Source organism: Oryza brachyantha, chromosome 11 (assembly GCF_000231095.2).
Source record: "Oryza brachyantha chromosome 11, ObraRS2, whole genome shotgun sequence".
Taxonomy (NCBI): Eukaryota; Viridiplantae; Streptophyta; class Magnoliopsida; order Poales; family Poaceae; genus Oryza; species Oryza brachyantha.
The window spans coordinates 15,254,314-15,281,527 of NC_023173.2; the positions used below are offsets into that span (position 1 = coordinate 15,254,314).

The window sequence follows — 27,214 nt, forward strand, 5'->3', positions numbered from 1 at the left end:
TACATTTTAAAAACACATGTTTAATAGATTGGTAAGTGTATGAGAAATGATATGGTAGAGGACGGGAAGATGTGATGCCGAGTGCAACCTTAGAAATTCATAATGAAGACTAAGTTTATGAAAACTTTCATTCGAGTCTTTCTCCCCTTAAATTCATGTGTTCATTACGCGCTCTGTCCAAACAGTTATTTCTACACCTTTTTATGTGCTTACCAATCATTTATTTTTTATGTGCATATGCATTTCTATTAATGTTATGTTTTTTATTCTTGTGTTTTCTCAATCCTCGGTTTCAAATGATCCACGTTAGTAAATACTCCCTCCGTTTAAAGTTACAAGTTATTTTAACTTTGGTCAAAGTCAAACTACTCTAAATTTATAGACAAAATATAGTAACATATACCACACCAAATTAGCTTCATTAAATCTATAATTGAATATATTTTTATAATATGTGTGTCTTGGGTTTTAGATGTTACTATGTTTTAAGTAAACTTTGTCAAACTTAGAACGGTTTGATTTTGATCAAAGTCAAAATGATTTATAATCTAAAACGGAGGGAGTACAAATTAAGTATAATACTTAAGAGTGTGTCTAATGTAAGCTATCATTTATTATTTTAAAATATAAGTTAGTTATAGAAAACTGAGATGTAGTTAATATAAGCATATATAGTTCGTATTTAAAAGAGCGAGAATGTGTCGTGAGAGTGTATTGTTTGCCAAACTATGCGTGTATATGAGTATATCCTTTATTTTAGTGGCCAATAATGCATGGCCACATCCATCATATATTAAAGTCCAATTAAGCATGTTTCGTAATGCATCTAAATCGGTCACATGTATAGGGATCAGGGAGAATAATTGAGGGATTTACTTGTATACAAATATATACGTGCTACATGCACCAGTAAGCTAGCTTCACCATTATTTTTTTATTACAGTATATAGAGAAATATCAGCAAATATGTAGCCTTATTAAAGTACTTTTCAAGATCAATGTAACAAGTATAGCGCTTATGCTTCGAAACAAAATATTCTGAACATTATTTATAGTAAAAGTTATAAATGTTTGATGTTAGCATGGTCCAAAACAATAATTATTAACTTTTATGTCTCCATCTTTTCACATCTGCTTATACTTGTAAGCCAAAATTTAAATTTTTAATTTTTAATTTAGAGTTGATTTTAAAGTTTTTTCATCAAAGTTTATTTTTAACTTTGGCTTTTAAACTACTAAGAATTTATATAAAAATTTTATTCATAAATTATTTTTCGTTTACAAATATACAGTTTGACTTTTTCCATAAAAAGCCAAACAATCAAACCTTAAAGTGGCGAGAAATTAATTAAAAATACCTATGGTTAAAAACTAGTGTTAGCACTTTTTTTGCTTTGAATATACCACCATCCAGTCCATTTGATCATCCATGACGTGGATCTTTAATTATACTCCAAGTTGATAAAAATGCTTTTTGAATATGCTGTCGTGTAGTTTGATCTATCTCAATCCATCTGGGACTTTGAGACCCAACAACTCGTCGATCGTAGTGCAAAGTTTACGTGGCGTACATGAGCACGTAATGCATGTGATTAGTAGCTTAATTATAACTAGTAGTGGATTAATTAGTGGATTGCATGAGACGCGTCGTTTATTCGTCTGAATTTAGGGTTCAACGCCACGTCAGCTTGCAGGGTCTTGTTCAACATTGTTTGTTTTTTTTACACCACGTTCACGTTGATTAATTCTTCTCTTATCCAACATATCTGCACATTTCTAATTTGCATTAAAGCTTATCCTAATTTGTGAAAATATCTTATCCTTTGATGACTCGAATATGCTTCGCGATGTGATCCTAGGTTAACTTAAAAATTAGATGATAAAAGATGATGTTTCTCGTAGACCGGTGATGTTTACTCATCTAAATATTATTATTATTTTGAAACAAAAATTTACATAGAAAATATTGACTTGACTGTTGTAAGTTATATGATGTTGATTTTCGATCCTTTTAAATATTAACATATATAAATATATGTTTCAGTAATATATAAAAATCATATTGATAAGTAGACCACGGGTAACTCATTCGTATTACACTGGAAATTGACTGTCCTATACATACATCAAATAATTTCAAAACTCTTTTTTTTTTGTGATACAGAAAAGGCCTATATCCGTTAGGTTTTCTACGGACCAACTGGTTTTGTCACAGGGTTTACTCCAATCCAACCTGTCACTTTCACAGCATTATTTTCTGGGTACTTCATGCCTTCATGGTAAACTCCACCGGTGCTCCGTAGCATTTTACTCCACTGCACAGTCCAGCACCGTCACAGTCCTCTTTTAATTGCTACACGCCCCCGAAAAAAATTCAACCCCAACTAAACACCAACCTCTCCGTCTTCGGCTTCGTCTTGTCCCAATTCAGGAGGAGGAGGAGGAGACGCGGCGGAGAACCTGAGGCGGCGGGGGAGCAGAGGAGGCTGTGGAGTGATCCGGGCTGTTGGCGGCGGCGGAGGAGGAGGAGGCATGTGGGGGAGGCACTACTGGGGCGGCGGCCGGCGGCCGAGCGGCGGCGGCGGCGGGGAGGTGGGCGGCGTGGTGGTGATGTTCGCGTGGCTGTCGAGCCAGGAGCGGCAGGTGCGGGCGTACGTGGAGCTGTACGCGGCGCTGGGGTGGGCGTGCCTCGTCTGCCACTCCGAGTTCCTCACCTTGTACGGTCTCGCCCTCTCTCTCTTTTCCTGCATCTTGGAAAGTTCGCATGGCGATGGCGGTGAATTCGTAGTGAAGGTGTGATCTTTACTGTTGATTCGTGATGTTTTGTTACGGTTCTTGGAGTCGGGTAGTGGGTGTAGATGGTGTCTCCCCCCTCGGGATTAGTCTTGGAGTAGAGAGGAGAATGATTAGAGAAGCGTACAAGACAAAAGATTGTATTTTGTCTTGGTTCCAGGTGTTCTTGGACACCTGGCGCAATCGACTTCGAAGATATCTAATTTCTAGTATATTTGATTGATTTGGGCGGTTTCGATTAATTCCAGAAGCTGGCTAGTTTTGTTCGGTTCCTGAGATTTGGAATCGAAGTGCAGAAAACTTTATACTCATGTGTATCAATTAGCCATGAACTGAGATAGGCAAATAAGATGAACTGATATATTCTGGATGGCCAGGGTAGAGACATGCCGGCTTGCTCTTACAAAGCCTCTGATAATATATATTTAATCTAGCCCGTACGAATGAACTGACTATACAACTTCGTTGCTGTTTTGTGCAGGTTTTTACCTGATAAGGCTGCCGTGCTTGCTGACAGGGTGCTTGCAGAACTAGTTAAGGTCAGTCATTAAGTATAATTGTTTAGGGGATGGGCACTCCTACAAGTTGAATGCCCATTCAACTTTGCCTTAGTTTATTTCTATGTGAATCATGTATGCCAATATTTCTGACTGTTAATTGCTGAATTTGTCTTTGGTATCCAGGAACTGAAGGTTAGACCTGTACCTGTTGTGTTTGCCTCATTCTCAGGAGGCCCAAAAGGCTGCACATACAAGGTTCTTCAGGTAATGGAACTCCATGTCCTTTCCGTTCAAGCAGTTATCTCTTTGCACCTTGTTGTCTTAGTTAAAAGTTTCTGTTCTCAATGACAGCTGATAGAGAGAAGATGTGAGGGTCAACTGAGTCTGGTATAGTTTTCTGCCCTCTCCTTTTCTATACACGCATTGCTCATTACAATTTCCCTAGAGCTATATCACCAGAAGTAAAAGAATGTAGGAAAAGATAGAACTGTTTTGCAGAAGATTAATACATTTTCTTCTACTTACAGGATGAATATCAACTTGTAAGAGACTGTCTTTGTGGGCAAATGTATGACTCAAGTCCTGTAGATTTTGTTAGTGATCTGGGGACCCGCTTTCTCCTTCACCCAAGTGTCCTGAAGATGTCTCAACCTCCTCGTGTCTTATCATGGATGACTAGAGGCATTGCCTCGGGACTAGACACACTGTTCATCAACAAATTTGAAGCGCAACGCACGGAATATTGGGACACACTATACTCATCAGTGGTATGCCATTCTGTTCACCTCAATGGCTTCTAACCTGATTATCAACAAAATTAATTGTGAATGTCTGAGTAACATTGGTCTATTATACTTTCAGCATGTTGGCCCAATACTCATATTCTGTTCTGAAGATGATGAACTTGCTCCGTGTTCAATTGTTCAAAAATTTGGCCGACGTCTGCTGGAGCTTGGTGGTGATGTGAACCTAGTTAAGTGGCAAAGTTCTCCCCATGTAGGTGAGCTCTTTATTTCACGCTATGTTCAAACATTACCTTCTCACTGGATTGCCCTTAATTAGGATGAGGTGAAGTTTGACAAATTCTGATCCTCTTTTAGTATTTATCCCCAATAATTGCTTCTGTATTGATAAGTTACTCCAGACAAAGTCTAGAAACTATGCAAAGAATTAAAAGATTATGTTGGTCCTCTAAAATATCCAAAAATAGTATTGAATTGATTTAATTAAATAATAAATGTATAGCAGACCCATTTGTGAGCCAGACTTATCTGTCTGCCCACAACCTGTGGGTTCCAGCAGGTCCACTTGAGGGTGCAGCCAGTTAGAGATAAGAAGTGGAGATATGTATCTTTGGAAATAAGTTATGAGAATTAGGGACAAGATTGGCTAAGCTCCAAACTCCCAATCAGTAGATATGATATATTTAGTCTATTGTGTTCTAGTCAAATAAAGGACACCTGATGCATTGTGTAAAATTATTGAATAATACTTAAACTCAGAGGTTGCCACTTACCACTAAAGTCCGCTGGCCTAAGCAATCATGCCTTTAGATCCAGGATCAGGCCCTTCCATGACAAAGGGTGACTACGCTTCCATCTATTCTACCGACAAGACGTTCTGTTTTCTAACAGACCCTAAGACATTTTTATGATTGTAGATTATTTTGGCACGCCGAGATGGGATTATTTAGTGGTGACTACTTGATTATTGACTACTTGATTAACTACCATAGTAATCCAAAGCCACTTGCTGGGGGTAATAGCCCAACGTTGTAATGCTTGGAAGTGACAAAAGAACTTCCAGCATGAATATGGCAAGAACTAAACATCCAGTTTATGTTGTTTATGAAGTATTTTGCAATTTTCTGAGCAAGTTTTTTTTTGGGAAAGTAGTTACAAATATTCTAAATTCATGTAGAATGTGTGAAGTCATTTGGAACTTGGATCCCCATTCGAACTCACAATTTTATTGATGTTCCTGTTATTCCCATCGTGTGGAAGTTAGCATCCATCCAAATATTATTCCAACTAAAGTTTGAGTTGGACTAAATGATGAAGAATCATAGTATGCTATTCACTAACATTTCATGTATTGTGTTGGTCATATGGTACACTTGACATGTTCAGAGAGGCCTGTTGGATCCAGTGTTTGCAAAACCGACAAAAGCTGGCCGGTTTTCGCAGCTTTTGACTTTTCAACATGGCTCAGAATCAATTTCTGGTTGGAATTTCGAACTATTTTACTTTTGACAAATTCAAATGTCAGTAAATTTAATCAAAATTCGGCCAGAACTTGATGGTGAATCGGTCATGTAAACCCTGATTGGATCAACCCATAGTATCAGTAAAAATGTGCCATCCACCTTGCAAGAATCTATTATTGAGAAACTCTTGTCATCTCATAAATCATTTGACATCCTATGATTCATTTCAATGCTCAGAAGTTGCATGTAAGAAGCCGTGTTTATGTATGAATTAGGATTATCACTCTCTTATGGCTTTATATCTCTGCTTTGCGATTTGTCGCTATGACTGTACAATATTCTGTTTTGAACCTTATCATTCTCTTCCTCACAATTTTCATGCAGGTCACTACAAGCATCATCCTGAGGAATACCGAACTGCAGTAACCGAGCTACTCATAAAGGCTTCGATGCTTTACACGAGGAGAAGAAAACTTAACAGCTACGAGATAGGCACGAGCGAGCATAGTGGCATGTCTCAGTCGGCCTCCAACCTGCACAAAGCTAGCGCGAGTTCAAATGACAGGCTAAGAAGGGCACCAACAGATCCAATTGATCAGTTCTTCTTGCCGAGTTCCATGGAGTATCATGAAAGCAGCACCGAAGAACCGAAAACAGAGTTGTTCAACATGCCCAGTGTGGAAAACATCAACCCACATGGAGTGCTGGGGCAGATGCTCTACGATGTATGCGTCCCAAAGAACGTAGAAGGCTGGGACTTCAAGCCTTCTGCATCAATGAATGGGAGGCATATAAATCCTATTGCTCGTCAGCATGGCACCTTCAATCCGATAAAATGCATACGACGCTCAAGATTGTAAAGATGTTTGGCTGGAATACCCTGATGCATATAGCTGACTGGTGCACACTGTGAGAGAACAATTGTTTGATGGATGCTGGTGAAAATTTGAGATACCTGCTATCCATTGAATAAAACGCGAGGTATTTTTGTAGATAAACTATTAAAGTGATAGCATGTTATTGACGAGAAATGTGCATATGTATATGAGTGTTTTCCTGTTTCTGTTACTGTTATTACTGTACGGATTGACTTCCAGTGAAAAAGCTTTCGCTTTTCTTTTAAAGAATGGCAATAATGATAAGTGGTAAAATATATTCTGTGAAATAGGAGAGCATGCTTTTTTAAAGAACAGAAATGTTATTGTGTTAATAATTGATGATATGACAGAAGAACAAACCTGAAATTAGGATGTTCGCTCTCACAGAAGAACAATTCAATTGAAAGAAAAAGAAGAAAATTGACGTTATGCTCCAGTAGAAAAATAAAGAAAATTGCAGGAGGAAAAATTCATCCGAAACACATAAATTTACACTTGAATGGAGATTTACCTATATATCTTGCAAAACACAATTGAACAAAATTGTCCAGATACAAAACGAAACTGGAGAACTCATGCCTTCTAAAACTTACCGGTGAAAACTCCACACATTTCCCAAGGACTTGTTTGTAAAGACTAGAAGGATTTTAACAAACGCACGGTTAATAGTTACACCAGTGAGCAGCAGATGGGTAATAAACCTGAAGAAAGCAAAGCAATAACCAAAAAAACTGAACATATCGCAAAAAAGAATAGGGTGCACAAGAATAAGTGCAGGGGTGAATATGTAAGATACCAGGGACTAGATCGAATAATGTAGGTGGCCCAAAAGCTATCTGTAATGGAGGAAAAATTGCGAGTATAAAGAATGGGCCAGGGGCATATCTGTGAGGAAATTTTCTCAGCCAGGGACCTGGGCAGAATTCTTAAAAAAATTTGGACCATTTCTCGATTTGTGCGTGTCATCCTTGCGCAGGGGCCATGCTAATCTTCTCTGTATCGTTCCAATTTTATCGGATGTCTCCGAAGAGACGACTGGTTCGCAGCGCGTGGATTTATAAGCTGGTCTTTAGTTCGGTAGCTTTACGAGGTGGTACTAAACTCTCCGCGCAGCGCATCCCCATCCAACGGACCAGAGCGGCCGGCGCCACGCGCACGGTTGGTCGCGCGTGGGCCGGCACCTTCCGACGCGGCCCAAATCAGATTATCAGGGTACGGCCCATCCCAACCTTTGAGCTCAAGCTTCCATCCAGCCATCCAGACCGTTGCTGCCTGATCCAGCGGCTGATCAAGCTCCACGCCATGTACTGTAATTTGTTCATCGCTCAAAACTTTTGCTGGACCAAATTTCTTTCAAACAAATAATGGTAGTAGAAGAGAATTTCTGACCGTACGTTCAAGCAGCTTGACTGAATTTCATCGGAACTGTTTCAAAACAAATATGGAGTACAGTTTTTGCTGCTCGATAATTCAGTCATCATAAGCCCTAACAGGCCAAACATTGCATGATTGTCAATCAATTGTCAAGTTAAACACATCCTCTTCTTCTTTTTTTTTTTACAGATATCTATGCTGATTACTTGCGATTGGATTCGTAATTTGTGTGACCAGCAAACCTTTTCGCTTTCACTTGAAACCTTTGGACAGATCGATGGATCTGCTGCTTTCAGTAGCAAAGCCTTTCAGTGTCACTCTGACTACCAAGATATGGCATGACAGATCGGAAAACTTTGGACAGAACGGTGAACCTCCGTCCTTTCGCATATCAACGTACCAAAATTTAAATTTTAACATTAAACTTAAAGTTAATTTTAGTGTTTTTTCACCGAAGTTTATTTTTCAGCTTTAGCTTTTAAATTGCTAAGAAATAATATATAAAAATTTTATTTATAAATTTTTTTATCTGTAAATATGTCGTTTGATTTTTTCACAAAAAACTCAAACAACCACCCCTAGCTGAAAAGTGACAGATCTAAATTCTGACTACCAGCTACTTCCTCTGTTCCATGATAACTTTATTTTTCGATTTCTATGTCTAACACTTTGACTATTTGTCTTATTTGAAAAATTTATAAAAAAACTTAAAAAAAATAGTCACGCGTAAAATACTATTCATATGTTATCACCTAGTAACAATAAAAATATTAATCATAAAAAATTTAAATAAAATAAAAGGTCAAGACATTATATTTAAAAACTGAAAAATAAACTTATTTTGCGACGGAGGTAGTACCAACAAACTGAGGCCTTGTTTAGTTCCTAAAAAGTTTCTTCAAAAACATCACATCGAATTTTTACATATTTAAATGGTGCATTAAACATAGAAAAAATAAAAAAAACTAATTACACAGTTATGAGAGAAATCTTGAGACGAATCTTTTGAACCTAATTACTCCATAATTAGCTATAAGTGCTACAGTAACCAACATGTGTTAATAACGGCTTAATTAGGCTCAAAAAATTCGTCTCACGGTTTTCAGCCGAGCTATGAAATCCTTTTTTTCATTTATGTTCAAAATCTACTTTCGACGTTCGATCAAACATTCGATATAATCTTCCTCCAAAAACTTTTACCATCTAAACAGGGCGCGAACGAAAGAACGATAGATGCCGTTTCTTCTTGAGCCTGACGTCTGAAACTCTGAATAAATGACTGAATGAACGGTAGATAGATGCGGTTTGTGGCTGACCGTTGGTTGTTATGGCTGTCATATCATGTCTCAACTACCAGTATTGCAAATCTTTATAACTACCTACCGTTCTGTGCACACAAAACTGCCAAAGCAAGTTGAGAATAGAGAGTCCAGAAAACCTTTTGCAATTTGCTGGTGCTGCTACATAGATATGTCAATGCCATACCTTTCTTTTCTCTGAAGCATATCATCAATTCAGGATTGCAATGGCATATGGGTCACTTTTGGACAAGCTGCAGCATCTTTGTGGCACAATTTGCAGCCTTTTTCTAGATATGTGAAATTGTGAATATGCTATGGGAATCACTGAGCAGTATCAATATGACGTGCTCTTTTTTCTTTATGAAAAAAAAATTGGGTAGGGCGGTTAAGATACTCCCTGCAGGATCAGTATAAAATATAGAGAGTTTAGTATCAATCACAAGGTATCATTGTGATCACATCAAAAGTTTTTAATACTCGTTTATTGAAAGGATAATACTTCTGTGTAATGAAACAAAACTTGGTTTGAAGCTTTCAAAGTCAGAGAGGGATAACATTGACGTCTTCTTATTATTTTTTGTTAAAATAGGTACACAAGTATGGTGTTACGAAAGCTCTGGGCTCTAATAGACATCTTTTTCATTTACCATAAACCTTCATCTCAAAAAACAGGTTACGCCAATATAATGTTACGAAACACTATTTTAATAAACATGACTATATATTGGCATAAAACATGCGAATGTAAATCAATTAAGAAGAGTTGCGCGAGTTATGGGCCTTCACGTTTATATGTCTTTCAATAAAAAAACACAACTAAAGTTAAACCAATGAATATAAAAACAAGAGAAACTAGAGAAAGTAATATTTTTTTAGTTTCACTAGAATCCATATGAAATTAGAGAAAGCCAGAACATCTTATTATAACCTTTAACCTAAAAATGATGATAATAACATTGTTTTGAGACGGGGAGTACGGTACTAAAACCACTCCAAAATAACTTTTTTAAAAATAATATTATTTAAATAAAAAAATTGCAACAATAAAGTATTGAATATTGAAAATAACAAAAATATTGTCCTACGAATTGGGCCAGATCGACACGGACACGTGATAGGAGCCTATTGATATGGTCCAATTCAACAGGGTCCTTTTGAAGGTAGGAAAGCATTTCAAATGCACTTATCAAACTACTGCTGAGTGGTTGTTTGGATCCAGGGACTTATTTGTAGTCTCTTATCACATCGGATGTTTGGACGTTAATTAGGAGTATTAAATATAGACTGATAACAAAACTAATTGCATAAATAAAGACTATTTCATTAGACAAATTTTTTAAGCCTAATTAATCTATGATTGGCAAATGTTTACTGTAGCACCACATTCATTAATCATGGACTAATTAGGCTCAATTGATTCGTCTCGCGAAATAGTCCAAAGTATGAGGTGAGTTTTATTAATAGTCCATATTTAATATTTATAACTAGTGTCCAAACATTTGATGTGACAGAGACAAAAAAGTCCTAGGGGATTCAAACATCCCTTAACCTTCCATAGGGCTACCAGATAAATCTTATTGAACTAGAGGAGTTCGATAGGATCCACAACTAGTATAACCTATACTAGGTGTGGACCCTATAGATACTTCTAAGTTTGATATAACCGTATCATTTGTCATTTGTTTTATAAGGTCACCATCAATCACATATAGAGTTCTATTTTCACAATTTCCTCACTGATCATATGTATAATATAATATTTTTCATTTAAATACTATATGTTTTCAAAAAATCTAATGAAACGACCTAGCCAAATTAGCCGAACCTTTTAAGAAAAAACACAACAACAACCAGCAGGCGGTTAATAAACGCTAGTGGCATTGTCATCACCATCACCAGATAATCACAAATCCAAAGGCGCTGTGAGTGCCGCGCTGGAATAATTCATCCTTCGATCCCGGAATATGCTCCGATTCATCCCTTCTTCTTCTTCCTCTTCCTCTTTCTTCCACCGAACCCCGCTGCATTAATTCCTTCACGAAATCCCACCCCCGCCTCGATTCCGGAGATCTCTCTCCCCCCTCTCCTCCGATCCGGCGCCCCCTCCCGCTTCGCCGGCGAGCAGCAGCGCCCCGCGGGCGGCGGGCCACTGAATTGGATTGGATGTCTCGGGGGCGGTCGCTCGATCGGGGGGGAGGTTGGCGAGGTGGTTCGGGGGTTCAGGTTTAGCGCGCGCCGCCGCCGAGGCTGAGGCGCTGATGCGCGGCGGCGACGGGCGTGGGGGTGCGAGATGTACGCGGTGGGGAAGGTTGGGAGCTTCATCTCCCGCAGCGTGTACACCGTGTCCGGGCCGTTCCACCCGTTCGGCGGCGCGGTGGACGTGGTGGTGGTGCAGCAGCAGGACGGGGGGTTCAAGAGCTCCCCCTGGTACGTCCGCTTCGGCAAGTTCCAGGGGGTGCTCAAGACGCGGGAGAAGGTGGTCACCATCGCCGTCAATGGCGTCGAGGCCGGCTTCCACATGTACCTCGACAGCAACGGGGAGGCCTACTTCCTCCGCACCGGGGAGCCCAACCTCGAGGAAGGGGAGTTCGCCGTGTCCCCGGCCTCGTCGGGGGACGAGCGGGAGGTCGTGCAGGACGCGCAACAGCTGAGGAAGTCCAAGAGCACGTCGTGTGATAGCTCCACCACCATGGAGGCCAATGCCGGGGACGGCAAGATCCTCGCGAGGGCGAGCTCGAGGCGAGTGACGATACTCGAGCGGATGTTTGGTCGGAAATCGATCAAGGACAGCCCGCATGGGGTGGATAGGGTGAGCTCGCTAGAGCGTGCCGAGATTGCTGCCCAACTACTTGATACGAATTGGTCGACGAATCCCTCGCGTGGTGCAAGAGCTCGTAGATCTTTGGATGAGCCTTCCAAGGGTAATGTAGAAAATCATGCTAACGGTAATCAGGTGGAAAGCTTGGAAATGGTATTGCCATCATGTAGCATTGATCAGGAGAAAGACATGGGCTCTAATAGAGGCAGTGTGGATAGCAGTTTCTATAGTCCACATGGAGATGAAGGAACAACTAATTTGGGAGTAGAAAACGATCATTGTATACAAACTAGTGTCAAGGAGGAGGTTGTTGAGTTATACACGTGCGATAGCAGTGTCTTGATCGCTGGGGCTGCCTCCACTGACCAGACAGATAGAACTATCAGTGAGCCTATTGATACTAAAAGTGAGATACTGGATAATTTTGAAGATGATGCAGGAAGGGAAATGCATACCGGGGAAGTCCTTTCCCATGAAAATTTTGAAATCCATGCTACCGAGACTAACATTACCAATGGTAGGAGTGAGATGGTTTCACAGTTTTTCACTGTAGAAATCTGCCAAAATTGCACTGATGCAAATTTACCTGTTTATGAAACTGCAGGTTTGTCAAGTGAAAAGAATGCCATTTCTTCAATTGCTTCTGCACAAGACGCATGCCAAGAGAAAGTGGTCATTCTCAGCAGCTCTGAGACTGTGGAGAGCTCATATAGTGTGCCTAGTATTTTGGTTGACAAAGTTTGTGAGGCCGTGAACCTATTGGATGATTCCATACAGCCCAAAGAGCAGTCTGGAGTCTCCATTGAGAAAATAGAACATGTAAGTTTTGAGGACAAAGCACTGTTACGTTGTGGTTCTTCCAGCAATATTGTTGACACAACAAAGTTGGATATTCAAGAACAACAATTGGTAGTCTTTGGGAATTCTGGTTCCCAAAACTCCCGAACTTTTGTTCCAGACAAGGATATTTCTGTGGACACTGCTGCAGATGATCATGTTAAGTATCCAACTCATGATTCAGATATAGATATCTCTGTGGACACTGCTGTCAATGATTATAGTGCCCAGACAGGTAATGATTTAGCTTACCAGCATGGTTTGGTTTTTCCTGGTGCTTCTTCCAGTGTTGAGGAGATATCAAAATATGTGCTTGAAAATGATTGCAATGATATAACAAAGGACTCCATTGTGGAAAATAAAACATGCGATGGAGAGATTGGCAATTCCCTTGTCCAAATGTCGACACTAGGAGATGAGAACATAGGATGTGTTTCTCTATCAGCTAGTTTTCCTAATAAAGTAGACCTTCAAGGTTCACAGATTATTTCTGATCCTTCCAGTTTGAGAGAGGTTGAAGCTGAAAACACAATACTAGAAGATACTGAAAGCAGACCTAGTTCTGCTAGTGGAGTTGAAATTAAGCTTGTCCCTGGGGCAACATATGAGCCAAGGGAAGAAGAAGCAGTTGTTTCATTCTCTGAGTTTGTAGAAGAAATTCAATTTCAGTTTAGTGACACTGAAAGCTTTGCCGATAGAAAGACCACAGATAATGCAATATCTAATAAAGAGGTAGGTGGAGTAGTAGAACATGATGAATCTGACTGTGACACAGAACAACAGGGAGGGGATAAGACAGGTCTTGAAAATAACCTGGACAACTATTCTGATTCATCAAGGCCTGAGACTATCCCTGTTCCTATTCCAGGAAGTGAGTTGCACTCAGGTGATAATAATCTGGAGGCTAAATCTCTACCAATTCTGCGCTCTCACATACATGATCTTGAAAGGTCTGATAGTTTTCAACTAAGCCACTCATTACAGTCGAACAGTGAAAATAATGGGGTTGAGCCAGTCAAGAGTACAAACTCTGGCTTGCCAGAGCAGGAACCAGAAGCTACTGGTGATTCAAAAGAAAATTGTGGCCCACCTGTGCTTACCAACAGTGCAGTATCTGATAACCTGAAGGTTGATGCATTCAATCCTTTTGTGGGTGAGTTGTTCTTCTAATGATCTAATACTATTGTTTCTTATGTTGGTAGGCTTTAAGTCTTTAACAGTTAACAACCTTGATCTGCGGAAAAGAAATCTAAACCTCACCAGTAACTTAGTAGTGCCATAAGCCAGTTTTGTATATATACATCAAATTCGGCTTATTTATATAGCTAATGTTCTAGCACTTTGTTGGTTCCCTGCAATGCCACATATGCCTATATGTACCAGTAAATGATAGTAATAATATCTTGCTGTTGTTGTTTTTTTGCAGAATTATCCCTATGCAGGCATTTGTTATCAGAAGGCATGGGAGAAGATGCTGCATGCAAAGTATTCGATGCGGAGAAGGTACCCTTAGAGAAGTTCCGTGCCATGAAGCAGTCGCTGATAAGAAACAACAAACTCGTTGTTAGAATTGCCGGTCGGTACTTTCCGTGGGACGCAGCTGCGCCTGTCATACTGGGCATGGTTTCTTTTCATGAGGAACAATCCTTTGAACCCCAAGGTATGATAAAGGTGGAGCGAGTTGAGACAAATGCAGCACCAGGTGGCAGCTGGAGAATATGGCCATTTTCTTTCAAAAAGACGAGGTCTGTTAATACTGTCCAGCCAGTTTCTGAAAGCACTGAGGAGACTTCTTCTACTCTTGTTAAAGAATTGGAGATAGAAAGCAACAAACCCAGGGCAAAGAGAAAGGAGAGAAAAGTGCGTTCGCTCACTCCAACATCTGAGGAGCTAGCATCTCTTAATCTCAGAGAAGGCAGAAACGTGGTAACATTTACCTTCTCAACTGCAATGCTTGGAAAACAGCAGGTACGTTTCCATTTTCACATTGTTTCACTTAATTTCCCTATAGTTTCTAATCCCCCAGACCTTCTTCAACAGGTAGATGCTCACATATATTTATGGAAATGGAATACACGCATTGTCATATCTGATGTTGATGGAACTATCACCAAGTAAGATGCAAAACTGGAACATTTAACAATTTTAAATTTTTGACACTTGATTGTCAGAGCAGAGATTAAAAAAGACTGGAATTTTGAAAATTTGCAGAGCTAGGCTGGTAGCCTGTAACTTGCAGAGTTACCAGCCAGTTACAAGCTTTAGTGAGCCTCTTGATAGCTATTGCTTTTCTTTTGTTTATACACATTTTTCTCAAGGTGTTTTATCTCTTTGTTGTTCTGTCAACATTAACATGAATGTTGGTCAACATTAACAAGGATGTTGCATTGTGATCAGTATGGAAACACCTCGTTGGAAGACTTATTAACAACAAAAAGATAGTTTCTTCTTGGAAAATGTTTGTACTACTAATAAAAGAGAGGGGAGGCAATAAACTTCATGTAACTGAAACGATTTATAGGAATTAATTTGGTCCACAAAACATGCAGAAAATATTTTAACTTGGCCTAACAAATGCCTACAATCAATATAAATGTAGGTCCGATGTTCTTGGTCAGTTCATGCCGCTGGTTGGTGTTGATTGGTCTCAAAATGGTGTTGCACATTTATTTTCTTCAATAAAGGTATGCATGCCACTCATGGACCATCTTAAATTCCACTTCCATATGTAGCACAAACCAGTAGGAATTGACTGATTATTGTGTTCTCCATGCTACGGAAGTTTCCTAATGTTTTCCCAAATATCATATTTTCTACTCTGTGTGTGTTTGTCTAAATTTATGCACTAATCTGGACCTAAAGTATTTATTGACTTGAATTTATTCTTGTTGCCTTCCACAGGAAAATGGATATCAACTGCTTTTTTTGAGCGCACGTGCTATTTCACAAGCTCACCTGACAAGGCAGTTTCTTTTCAACCTTAAGCAGGTTTAGTTTAGTTTAATCCTTATGCTTTCCATTTATTCATCTGTTTATTCCCTAGTACATAGAGATTGTCTTTTTCTTTTTTCTATGCTCAATAAACTAGCAGAATTGGCTGCATGTGTTGCATGCATTTGGAAAGCCACAACATGAAGATAATCTTAAATACCACTGGATTCCCATCCATTTCATCTCAACAACATGTGAATATGGATTTCAGGATGGAAAAGCTCTTCCTGATGGCCCTGTTGTGATATCTCCTGATGGCCTCTTTCCATCACTTTATAGAGAAGGTGAGCAGTGAGTGCCCCTACTTCTAATTAGGCCCTTCCTGTTCGCTGTCCCTCTTTAGTCCTTACCAATAATTTGATGAATGCTTATATTTTGTTTATTACTTGGTTGAAAGCTGAAACTATTTCCTGCAGACCCCAATGTGTCTTCTGTAATTTTGAAGTGTTCTGAATCTTCTGATGTTGTTCTTTGACATTTATTTGCAGTCATCAGACGAGCTCCCCATGAATTCAAGATCTCATGCCTAGAGGTCAGTACTCAGCAGCACACAGTTAAATATATGGACAGAAACTGAATAATCGCTTGATCGCTCCATTGCACTCATGAAAAAAAAAAACTGTACTAAATCATGATTCATCTTTTTCACGCAGGCTATTAAAGCACTATTTCCTCCTGACTCAAATCCATTCTATGCTGGATTCGGAAATAGAGACACCGATGAGCTTAGTTACCTCAAGGTTGGGATTCCTATGGGCAAAATCTTCATTATAAATCCCAAGGTAACAAAATGTAGACCAATGGTCCTTGTTACATGCAAAGAAGTTTCTCTATCTGCATAACTGAATTGGTCCCTGGCATGCATGCATTTGAGACGGCATTTAGAAAATTTGCATGTAAATTTTATGCAGGGTGAAGTTGCGGTGAATCGTCGAGTTGATACAAAATCATACACATCCTTGCATGCTCTTGTCAATGGGATGTTCCCTCCAATTTCATCTTCATCTGAGCAGGTTTGTCATGTTTTCTAATGCAGCATATTATCAGCACTCCTGTAAACAGAGATTGATCTGCCAAATAGAGTATTGGTACTTGTATTAGTAGCAATGCTCTTTGACATGATGGAAAATGCCTGCTCATTTCAGGAGGACTACAATACTTGGAATTACTGGAAAATGCCATTAACTGCTGTTGTTGATATTTGAGGTATAGCTGCAGTCTGCGCATAGAACACTGCTAAGGTCTCTGGCACGCAGCAGTGGCCATGAGAAAAGGCAAACCATGTTGAACAACAGCACCCTGAGGTATTTTTCAACGATCTGCCGTCTAATTTCTTTCATGAGTTTTATGTTACAATTATTTGACTTAACCTGTTTTGGCAGACCAATCGCTGATTGGTGACATGTGGATGCTCCTAACAAAAATTCTTGAAAGGCTGACATTGTACAGAGGACTATAATAGAAAACTTACGACCTGTTCAACCAATGAGGCGGCAGAAAGCGCTGTAATTATTTCTGTCACTCTGTTTGTTGTTGTCCAACATGAGCTTGCAAGCCTGCACAATTCAAAGATGTGTAACATACTGACCGAGTGACTGAATGGAGGGGGAATCTGCGTAGGGTATTTGCCCTACACATCACTTCTCTTGATATTTCAGTTTCTTTTCATCACTATGTAGTTCTGTTGACATTGTAATATGTACAAGATAGCAGTTCAATAATGCAATTCAAAATACATGTGTCGTCCTGTCTTTATATCCGGTTATTATTGTGTTTAAAGCAGTACCAGTACATGAAGCAATTGTTGTCCTGGCTTCACAGATACACCTCTGCTTTCTCTGGCAACAGTATATTATATTGAGGCCTCGTTTAACTTGCGAAAAGAAAATTTTTGGGTGTTGCATCAAATCAAATATTTGATCAGATGTCAGAAGAGGTTTTTGGACATAAATAAAAAAAATAAATTTCATAGCTTGTCTGAAAACCACAAGACGAATCTTTTGAGCCTAATTAACCCGTCATTAGCACATGTGGGTGATTGTAACATTTATATCTAATCATGTTCTAATTAGGTTTAAAAATTCGTCTCACGAATTTCTCTCTAGCTATGTAATTAGTTTTTTATATTTACGTTTAATGTTCTATTTAACTATCCAAAGATTCGATATGATGTTTTTGGAGCTAAGCAGATCCTTAGATGAAGTAGAGGTGTACCTATCCTCTACTAGTAAAGTCAAGAAATTTACTCCAAAATTTTTGTAGGTTTTACTAAAATTCTCTATATTTTTGTCTATTTGGATCTTTTGAGGGGAGAAAATAAACCAAGCATAAGTTCTGTGGATATCTTGACAATAATGTGAAACACAACTCATCATTTGATGGTGCTATCAAATTTATATCGATGGAGCTATAGAACTTTCACTTTGCTAGAACAATGGGTTTTCTTGAAATAGAGAGAATTCCTTATGTGCACATGAGGAAGTAGAAGTTCTAGGGGCCTCTTCATAACACAAAGGATTTTTTCAGAAAAGAGTACAAATTTCTCTAAATTTCCTCCGAAAATTCTCCAAACTAAAGAGGCATTTGAAAAGAATGAAAGATGCACACAAAAAAGGTTAAGAAAAAAAAATCAAAATGCAAAATAAAAATTTATAGGAGGACTTGGATGCATATATCCGATCCCCTTCCCTTGTTGTTGTTGAGCTACAAAAACCCTAGCCTTCGACAACCTCGAAAAGCCCTAGAGCCGTCTGCAATGGCGGATCACGAGCCCGCCACCTCCTCCTCCAAGAAGAAGAAGAAGCACTCCAAGAAGCGGGAATCCATCGATGTCACCGAGGACACCTCCCTCACCGCCGCCGCCGCCGCCTCCCCTAAGAAGGAGAAGAAGCGCTCCAAGAAGAGGGAATCCATCGACGTCACCGAGGACGCCTCCCTAGCCGCCGCCGCCGCCCCCGAGAAGAAGAAGAAGAAGCACTCCAAGAAGCGGGAAGTCATCAATGTCACCGTGGACGCTTCCCTCACCGGCGGGGGCGCCGCCTCCTCCGGCGCGGCCCCCATCGTCGCCTACTTCCCGACCGGCTACGACCCCCTGGCCGCCGCCGCCAGGAAGGGTAAAGAGCCCTCCCGCACGCGGCTGTTCCGCCAAACGAAGCACCCCACCCGCATCGAGCTCGTGGTCGGCGCCCCTGGCGGAGGGCCGGACTTCGTCGGCCGGAGCTTCGCCGGCGAGGCGGTCCTGCCGCAGCACACTGGCTACGCGCTCGGTGTCCTCGACAAGGCCTCCGGCACCCTCAAGGTCGTCCCCATCGCCTCCAACAAGGTGAGCACTGAGCAGCCCATCCCGTGTCAGCAATGCTTTGGTACAGTAGTACCTATCACGTTTTGTTTAAACAGTTCTTGTTTTGATAACATAATGGATGAAATGAATAAGAAATGTGTTACACTGAGTAGAATTTTTTTTTCTACTTGTGATATTGCAACGGCGCGATATACCAATAGAATTGAGCACTATATAGCTGTGAAGCTCCTAGTGATGTAAAAAAATTGATTCCTAATAAGGAGATATTAGGATAGTTATGTAGTTTGAGCATTTGGTGGTTTACCATTGTAATTAATTAATTACATGCATTTTAATGCGAAGAACCTTGTTGTTCATATTGCCTATGCATTGACTGATATGTAATGTTGCTCTGACTATTTGTGTTTGCAAGCAGATCCTAAGGCTAGAGCCGCAATTTGAAGTGCAGAAACCAGCACAGTCACAGCACTCTGAGGCAGGGTCAGCAGAAAATGCTGAGTTGAAGGTACAGGATGTTACACTGATGTTTGGAAGCCAGGCAGACAAGAACAAGGTATGTTTGTGTCCCAGGTTTACTATCTTACCGTTTGCTATATTTGATAATGTACAACATGAAATTGCAATGTGCTGCATACTTCAAATTCTGAAGTTGTTAAAGGCTTGTAAAGCAAAAGAGGCTTGCTATACTCTAATTTTTTTAAAAAAAGAAAGTATTTTTATGGTACAAAGATCAGGGCATAGCTACAGAACAGAAGATTTTACTGAAGTTAAAGATCCGATCCTATGTATGCATATCATTGGATTTTACACATTACATAATAATGTCCTCATAGAAAGAGGTGCTGCTTTAAAGATACATCACCACAACCCATTCACTTTACACCCATATTTTAAGTGCATAACAAAGTGATGGACCATGGCATGCTTGTGGTTGCTCATTTGGATATAACCATGTGTTCGATTGATGCTATATATATATATTCCTTGCAGGATATTAAGTGGAAGTCATTAAATGAGCAGAGAAATGATCCTTCTGCTTTTCTTGACCTTGACCTTGGAAATTCTGATACCAATGTGGGTGCTAGTGAAAGCCAAGAACAAACTGTTAGGAACATTCCACCCTATGATCCTGCAGCCAACACGTCAGAAAGGGCATATCTTTTTGATGAGATTATTCCAAGCAGTATACGGCCACACCTTATGGATATTGTGGAGCACTTTGAGTCAGGAGAATTTTCTTCAAAAGGCTATGAGAGTTTTGTATCAAATCGTGTTAATAAATTACAGGAGCTTCAGGTAAATGCTAATTTTTTCTTGTTATATTGTTGTTCTGAACCTTCATTTCATATTGAATTACCACATGCTTATACTAATAATCCACTTATAGGAGAATTAATATGAAATTCTTCTGTGCTCCCAAAAGTAAGAAAACACAACTTTGAGTGGTCACAGATGTGTTGGTTTCTAAACTCTTAAAACTTGCCCATTTGGTATGGGAAAATAATTTATTCTACACTAATCAAAGGAAAATAAGATCACTTTATGTTCTTAAACATACCTTCTTGGAAGAAAATGTGGAACGGTTTATTTGCAAAGAAAAAAATAATTTGTGCAAAAATTTTATATACATGTCCATAATGATTCAAAAGCAAATGTTGTGAAACAAAACTATGATGAAACAACTACAAAATCAACTCTAAAATTAAATTGTAAAAAAAAAAAAATCAAATTTTGGCTTAGAAGCTGTTTCATAAGAGAAACGATGGGAGCCTTGGATCTTCCTTTATCCAATTCAAAAATAATTTATGTACTGAAATATTGTAGTTGACAGTTAGAGTTTGTGCTGTGATGTGAGCAGCGATGCCATGTAGAATGGTCCTGGGTTGCATCTTTTCCCACTTGACAATGGCGGCCATCTGTTTGCCTTATCTTATGTCATACTGAACTCATCTAAAAGGCGTGGCTGTATAGTTGTTTTTTTATTCCATATGCTCCAAATGCAACATGAATGTCTTACTGTGTTTTAGGGTGAAGATAAGGAGAGGCTTGCCTGGATACTGTCCTACATCACACATCTCCTGACCTTTTTGGAACGAAACAACTCCATGTCCAAGTGGCGCAGAAAGGAAAATCGGGCTACCAATCGACTAATGATCCCCCATGCTGTATATCGTAAGCTGCTGCTAATGTTTGTGGAGCCAGGATCCGGTGCCGTTTCAACAGAGAAACATGAGCTTTTGATCAACTACATTCTTGTGCTGACGCTTTATGCTGATAACTTCAGATCTGACCCCAAAGATATATGCGAAGACCTTAAAATGACCAGCCAGATGATTAGACCATATTATGCCCAGTTAGGATGCAAATCTGTGTCAGCTGGTGCTCTTAATTCCACTGTAATGACACTTCCAGCCCCCCTCAAGTTCCCAAAAGAATTTGCAAGGAGAAAGCGACGAAGGTAGTTGTCACAGGAGAGAGTCAGAATGGTCTTCGTGGTCATCACAGGGAGAGAGTCCAGGATCATCTCAGAAGAGTCTTCACTTCTGAATGTGGATGCAATAGGAAAAGACTGTTCTTAGCGCTGCGATCAAATCTACCGAAGTTTATGCGTGTTCCCACTCTTTGCAATTACTGGAACACGAGGAATATGGCTTCTGCCTTCTTTTTGTTTCCCCTTGTCGCCTGGAGTTACTGCCAGAACTTCAGAAAGACAGCATAATTAATGGTTATGTATTGATGTCATTTTTTTCATTTGATCCTGCCTACCAGGATTTACATTGCTACTATACAGCTTTTTGTTTACAGCTTTTGTTTTAGCATCTTGCCATGGATAGTATGCATCTCAGTATCTTGCTAACAGCCAAACAATCCTAGCAGTCAGCAGGATTGCCTATTAACTGATGCTAATGCTTCATACTCTGCAAATCTGGCAAAAAGTTAATACCCATTTTACACCAGTGCACATGAACAAGGATGGGGAGGATAGACTTCATAACCTTTCAATAAAGTTACACGAAAAGACTCGCGAAATACATTCACCTGAAGTTCGTCACACTAACCATTATATTAGCAGGCAAACAGACGTAAAACTCTCTCAGGCTGGTAAATTATTCCATAATAGCTACAACAATGTAGGATGAGATAAAAATCTCTGATAGGTTACATCATCATCAATCTAAAGTTTGTTCTACAACACCGATAGGACGAGCTTTCTAAAACACTGGTCACTTGTAAGGACTACTTGTGATCCACGAGCAGGGGCTTTTTCTTTCTTTTTCATTGCTAGTATACATGGAATTATTCATCCTAACACTTCCCTAGCTCAGGACTTCTCTGCTACATCACCACCCGCTTCATTATCCGCGCCTGCGCTCTTGTGGCTCTCAGTGCCAGAAGGCTCCGAGGCTGCATCCTGTTTGTTTCCTCGACCATCTACCGAGCCCGGTGCGGCTGGCTGAAGATCAGCTGCGCGAGCAGGGTCAGCGGCTTGGATAGATTGCATGCCATTGACAGTACCTGGTCTCATTAGCATCTGACCAGGGAAGGCAAGAGCCTGGGCTTGCTGCTGCTGAAGTTGCTGCTGTTGCTGCTCTTGCATCTGTTGTGGGGTTAGGGGGGTTCTTGGAGGGAACATTGGTACTTGGGACATGTAATGCCCAGCACCTGGTGAGGCACCTGGCTGCATCATCTGTTTGGAGAGACAGAGTTATTTGAGTAAACGTAAATAATCAGGATTCAGGAGAGCTTACGTCGGTGTTATGTGCCACATGGAACGTAACTAACCTGAGGACGACTTCCAGGATTCTGAGGTGGTTGGGCATCTGCAATGGCAGCCAGATATAATAGATTCTTTTGAAGCTGAGCTTGGTACCTAAATGATGAGAGTGTGAAAATTCTTTTATTAGCATCATTAAAAGATTATTTAGAAGGCGACATCAAAATAGGCGATCACATTATGAATTAAATCAACTAGGATAAGTCTGTTGTGTGCATCAGAAAGCAGATAAGAAATCTTGCAACCTTTCTGGACAGCTGAAACTAGCACGACCAAATCAAGATGGACTGAATAATGCAGGGATCAACAGTTAACAGATCTTGGTTTTTTCAAAATTTAAAAGAATTTTCTGCTGTGAAAGAATCAACAATGTAGAATACTACCTGCTGATATACTACGATGATTCATATCATGCCTCGGAACAGTGATTATTCAGACAAACAAGATGGATCTAGACCAACAAATATGGTCCAGATATCCTACGCTGGATAGAGTAATTAAGCGACGTGTTCAAGATGAACGAATCAGGCACATAAACAATGTTTTTATTCTCCACATGATAGGTCATCAGTAAAAGTCAAACAAATAAATATACACTCCATGCAAGTTAACTAAATTTCATAAGCCAAAACTTACTGACAACTGTGGTTTAGTTACTCTAAAAATGGTCAAGTACTAGGCAAGACACAATTATTAGAACTTCGCAATTAAGTACAGTCATTGCTGCCATGTTCAATTGAGTATGATCAAATGGCTACCAGTTAAGTTGTGAAATCATCCTCCAGAACATCATACAGGGATCTATGTTTTTTTGCAGCGTACCAATATCATGACAACCACTACATCCAAAGAATATTTAATTGTAACCACATTTTAAGGCTCAATGGCTTATATAATACTACTTACGAAAGTGAACCTACTTTAATGTACACGTGCACAACTAACAGTGACAACAATTGCAAATTTGCATTTTTGGGTCATTTATGTGAAACAAGACAATCAACAAACAGCAGCCACCCAGAAGCATTTCATATAGTAATCTAGCAGTAAAACCTTCAAAAAAGAATTTAGCAAGCTACTTACTGAGCACATTCAGCCAACTTCCCTAGGTTCTGATTTTCCAGGATAGCCAAAATTAGCTGTTTATTTTCATCCAAATACTGCAAAAGAGAGATTGAATTAGTGTTATTTGATAGTTAATCTGAAGTTAATGGCGTTGCATGCTATATGCTAAGCTTATGTACAATCTTATATAAGTCATTTACTATATCTCTGTTGCCATCTATGTAATAATAGTACAAGAAGCTTTATTCACAAAGAAATCTGGATTCCTGATTTTTTTTTCACTTTACCATGGAAATATGTTTTGTTTATGGAAAAACACAAGCTTAGGACCCTTAGGTTAATGCTAGTCATTTGACCGTAGGTTCTGATGCCAATGTTATTGTGATGGACAGTCGGAAAATGTTTTTAAAAAAACTGATTTGGTATCACACTTGATGCTTATATTGCAGCCACATCTACATGATCCATACAGCATGGCGCTGACATGATTCCGATGTGTGATCCTGTTGCAACTGATTTGGACGGGGGCAAAAGGTGTGTGCAATAAAAATTTTGTAGGGAGACTCTTGTTGACATGCTATGATCTACGTTGTTCTGGCATAATAACATCATTGCATCATGCCTGAAGGTCTTCTTGAAACAAAGGGCAGGAGGGAGCTCTGCCAATTAATCAGGATAGAAGATGAAATGAAGCTAGAAAAAAGGACAGACCACAACACTGGTTAATGACCACAGAAGACCAAAATTACTAGCAACAAAAGGGGCAGCTCAAGTATAAAGAAATACTTGTGCCAAAAAGGGAAGAGTGTGCTTGTGGACAAATAAATCCGTTTCTTCCGCATGCATAATGCATGTTTGTCATTTCAACCATATCACACACGCAAAATTAGTGTATTACCAGTTTTGTTCCTTCCCCCCAATAGATTCAAATTATTAACTGGAGAATACACTTCCACCATATTTTATGCATGTTTCGACTTCTCTTAAGCTGTTTTAACTTCCAGTCCCCCATCCACAAATGGAATGCTTCTCTAACCTCTGCAAATATGTTCTTATTTACGCCTCATGCACACTTCTAATCCTCAATGAATACATGGACATGCTTCTCAAACTCTGCAAATGTGCTGCATTATTTACGCCTCAATGATTAACTGCTGCATTCAAGGCCAGGTAACCTACTAACCTCTCCCCCGCTTGATTACACATTTACACCAAAGACACAAAAAGAACAAAAAGTCTCAATACTTCTCCACCCCCAGGCACCAAAAAGATGGGATCTTTGGCCGAAACGATCGCCAAAGGAGCCATCTTTTACACGGGCGCAAACCCTAGCGAGAGGGAGGGAGCGAGCGAGCGAGCGAACCTTTTGGATCTGCTCGGTAGTGATGCCGGCCGCCGGGGGCACCGCGGCGGCGGCCGCCCCCGCCGGCAGGGCCATCTGCTGCTGCATCGCCGCGGCTGGGCTCGCGCTTCTCCTCTCGCCTCCTCCTCCTCCTCCTCCTCCTTCTTGGTCGCTGGATTTGGTAGGATGCTTTTGCTTTTCGAGGTTTCTTCAGTTGTTTAGCAAAGGCGAGGGTTTGGGTTCCGAAAGGAACGCGATAGCTGCCTGGGAGGGAGAAGGACGATGGAAAATTACGATTCTGCCCTTGTCAGTGGAGGATGAAATGGCAATATTCGCTTGAGTAAAGTATACAGGCGGTTTTTAAATTTGTGGCGCGGTACCACTCAGGTCCATAAACTTAGAAAAATACATGCTTAGATCTATAAACTTATTTTAATGTATCATTCAGGTCCATGAACTTGTTTTAAATGTACCATCTAAATCTGTGAACTCGTTTTAATGTATCATCCAGGTCCATGATTTTAATCATTAAACCAAGTTCATGGACCTAAACGTGCACTTTCTAAGTTTATGAACCTAAGTGATACGACACCACAAGTTTAAGGACCGGCCATATACTTTACTCTATTCGTTTCTCAAATGTCTTCAAAGACGTCGTTAACACTTCGTTTCACCGCACTTATACTAACACTATTTATAGGGAAAGAGACAATACGCTATTTAGATGAGTCTTATGGTCAGTAAACATATTGAATTCATGCTCAAATGTTCATATAGCAGCAAGTAACCCAACCGTCTTAAGTTTTTTTATTCTATATCTGAATTTTAATCTATTAATTATTACAAGGTGTCTTCTTTGAATCATTAAGGAGTTTATTAGGTATAGATTATATCTAAACTTTGATATAGACTATCCAAGAAAATTAAAAATTAAGTCACTTTGATATGATTACATCTCGATTGTTAACTATTTAATTGAATAAATGATAGCGTATAGATAGTATGAATGTACCTTGTCTTATGCTAATAGCGTATTGACTATTATCCTTTCCAATGGTACTTTATCCATTTCTAAATAATTGGCACTCGATATTATTAACTTTCGACTCATCTTTTCTATTGAATATTTATAAACACTAGAAATGATGCCATGCTATTAAAAATAAAATATAAATTTAAAATTTAAAATTTAGTTTATAAGTATTAACCAAAGACCAAAAATAAGGTCAAGTACATTTTTCATAGCAGGACCAGCAGGAGTACCCTAATCTGCTAGCCACATATTGCTCTCCCTGTAAGCAAAAGCATGTTCACAAGTGAGAGTGTACGGGAGGGGGGCAAATCTGTCCTTTCAGGAGTGCACTGTTACCGTTGTGATGCCGCTGTTCGAGAGGTGGCTGGCAACACTTGGAAGAAAGTACCTGAAATCCATGCGAAGGCGTGGAAGGTGAGACACGTTTTCCCCCAACACACTCCCTACTTTTCATTCTCTTTCTTTTTTCTTCTGGGTTGTCTCACTTGAAAGCATGGCATATATCTATGGATTAGGATAATTTGATCCTGGAGTTTTAGGGCTTAAGAGTCTAATACCTCCGTCCCGAAATTAATATCATTTTCCAGTTTTTTGATATAATGTTTTGACTTTTCGTTTTATTTGAAATTTTTTTGCGATTAATATTTTTATTCTTGCTAGATGATAAAACATGAATAATATTTTACGTATGACTAATTTTTTATAAATTTTTTAAATAAGACGAATGGTCAAGCGTTGGATACGGAAAAAAAAAATAAAGTGGTATGGCTATTGCAATGTGCCCACTTTTATAATGTTTCTCCTTTGCTGTACATTTCATTGCAGTGATTTATAATGCTTGAAATGTACCAGCCAGGAGATGTCGTTTTTCTGGTACTGATTTAGTGAATATTTGAGCGCTTGACAGAAGAGTTTATCAAACTTTTATGACTCGGGTAAAAAAAATGTATTATCGTAAAAAAATATGGTAACTCCTGAACCGCAATTTTTTTTCATTACA

At 39.5% G+C, this 27,214-nt stretch overlaps 4 protein-coding genes and 1 non-coding gene across 5 annotated transcripts; 3 read left to right on the top strand and 2 right to left on the bottom strand.

Annotated features, from left to right (window-relative positions):
- Positions 1–2,368: 2,368 nt before the first annotated feature.
- Positions 2,369–6,527, top strand: LOC102717848. The gene is made up of 7 exons (XM_040528845.1): positions 2,369–2,717; positions 3,275–3,332; positions 3,477–3,557; positions 3,645–3,680; positions 3,821–4,060; positions 4,155–4,293; positions 5,884–6,527. Exons 1-7 carry the CDS (start codon positions 2,533–2,535, stop codon positions 6,357–6,359), a joined length of 1,215 nt encoding a protein of 404 aa, XP_040384779.1. The 5' UTR covers positions 2,369–2,532; the 3' UTR covers positions 6,360–6,527.
- A 780-nt stretch (positions 6,528–7,307) lies between these two features.
- On the bottom strand, positions 7,308–7,410 carry LOC121055850. Its single transcript, XR_005812835.1, has one exon. It is a non-coding gene; the product is annotated as a U6 spliceosomal RNA (small nuclear RNA).
- A 3,590-nt stretch (positions 7,411–11,000) lies between these two features.
- On the top strand, positions 11,001–17,433 carry LOC102718126 (phosphatidate phosphatase PAH2-like). Its single transcript, XM_006663531.3, has 12 exons — positions 11,001–12,387; positions 12,475–13,860; positions 14,134–14,675; positions 14,748–14,821; positions 15,307–15,391; positions 15,609–15,695; positions 15,910–15,982; positions 16,187–16,230; positions 16,352–16,480; positions 16,610–16,711; positions 16,844–17,002; positions 17,081–17,433. The coding sequence occupies exons 1-11, from the start codon at positions 11,343–11,345 to the stop codon at positions 16,901–16,903; spliced, it is 3,627 nt and encodes a 1,208-aa protein (XP_006663594.1). The 5' UTR covers positions 11,001–11,342; the 3' UTR covers positions 16,904–17,002; positions 17,081–17,433.
- Positions 17,434–18,403: 970 nt separating this feature from the next.
- Positions 18,404–21,966, top strand: LOC102700659 (DNA-directed RNA polymerase I subunit rpa49). The gene is made up of 4 exons (XM_015842550.2): positions 18,404–19,020; positions 19,415–19,552; positions 19,990–20,295; positions 21,027–21,966. The coding sequence occupies exons 1-4, from the start codon at positions 18,454–18,456 to the stop codon at positions 21,459–21,461; spliced, it is 1,446 nt and encodes a 481-aa protein (XP_015698036.1). The 5' UTR covers positions 18,404–18,453; the 3' UTR covers positions 21,462–21,966.
- Positions 21,967–22,041: 75 nt separating this feature from the next.
- On the bottom strand, positions 22,042–25,406 carry LOC102700937 (GRF1-interacting factor 2-like). Its single transcript, XM_015842551.2, has 4 exons — positions 25,203–25,406; positions 23,858–23,934; positions 22,783–22,870; positions 22,042–22,687 (listed from the first exon to the last, which is right to left on the bottom strand). Exons 1-4 carry the CDS (start codon positions 25,287–25,289, stop codon positions 22,322–22,324), a joined length of 618 nt encoding a protein of 205 aa, XP_015698037.2. The 5' UTR covers positions 25,290–25,406; the 3' UTR covers positions 22,042–22,321.
- Positions 25,407–27,214: the final 1,808 nt, after the last annotated feature.

Excerpts from the sequence above, each read along its gene's own strand:
- LOC102700937 (XM_015842551.2), bottom strand. The coding sequence starts at position 25,289 with ATGCAGCAGCAGATGGCCCTGCCGGCGGGGGCGGCCGCCGCCGCGGTG. Across the intron at positions 23,935-25,202 it reads CTACCGAGCAGATCCAAAAG|TATTTGGATGAAAATAAACA; the intron begins GTTCGCTCGCTC and ends TCTCTTTTGCAG. Across the intron at positions 22,688-22,782 it reads ATCCTGGAAGTCGTCCTCAG|ATGATGCAGCCAGGTGCCTC; the intron begins GTTAGTTACGTT and ends CTCTCCAAACAG.
- LOC102718126 (XM_006663531.3), top strand. The coding sequence starts at position 11,343 with ATGTACGCGGTGGGGAAGGTTGGGAGCTTCATCTCCCGCAGCGTGTAC. Across the intron at positions 15,696-15,909 it reads TTCTTTTCAACCTTAAGCAG|GATGGAAAAGCTCTTCCTGA; the intron begins GTTTAGTTTAGT and ends TATGGATTTCAG. Across the intron at positions 16,231-16,351 it reads TCAAGATCTCATGCCTAGAG|GCTATTAAAGCACTATTTCC; the intron begins GTCAGTACTCAG and ends TTTTTCACGCAG.
- LOC102700659 (XM_015842550.2), top strand. The coding sequence starts at position 18,454 with ATGGCGGATCACGAGCCCGCCACCTCCTCCTCCAAGAAGAAGAAGAAG. Across the intron at positions 19,021-19,414 it reads TCCCCATCGCCTCCAACAAG|ATCCTAAGGCTAGAGCCGCA; the intron begins GTGAGCACTGAG and ends GTTTGCAAGCAG. Across the intron at positions 19,553-19,989 it reads GCCAGGCAGACAAGAACAAG|GATATTAAGTGGAAGTCATT; the intron begins GTATGTTTGTGT and ends TATTCCTTGCAG.
- LOC102717848 (XM_040528845.1), top strand. The coding sequence starts at position 2,533 with ATGTGGGGGAGGCACTACTGGGGCGGCGGCCGGCGGCCGAGCGGCGGC. Across the intron at positions 3,681-3,820 it reads GTGAGGGTCAACTGAGTCTG|GATGAATATCAACTTGTAAG; the intron begins GTATAGTTTTCT and ends TTCTACTTACAG. Across the intron at positions 4,294-5,883 it reads GCAAAGTTCTCCCCATGTAG|GTCACTACAAGCATCATCCT; the intron begins GTGAGCTCTTTA and ends ATTTTCATGCAG.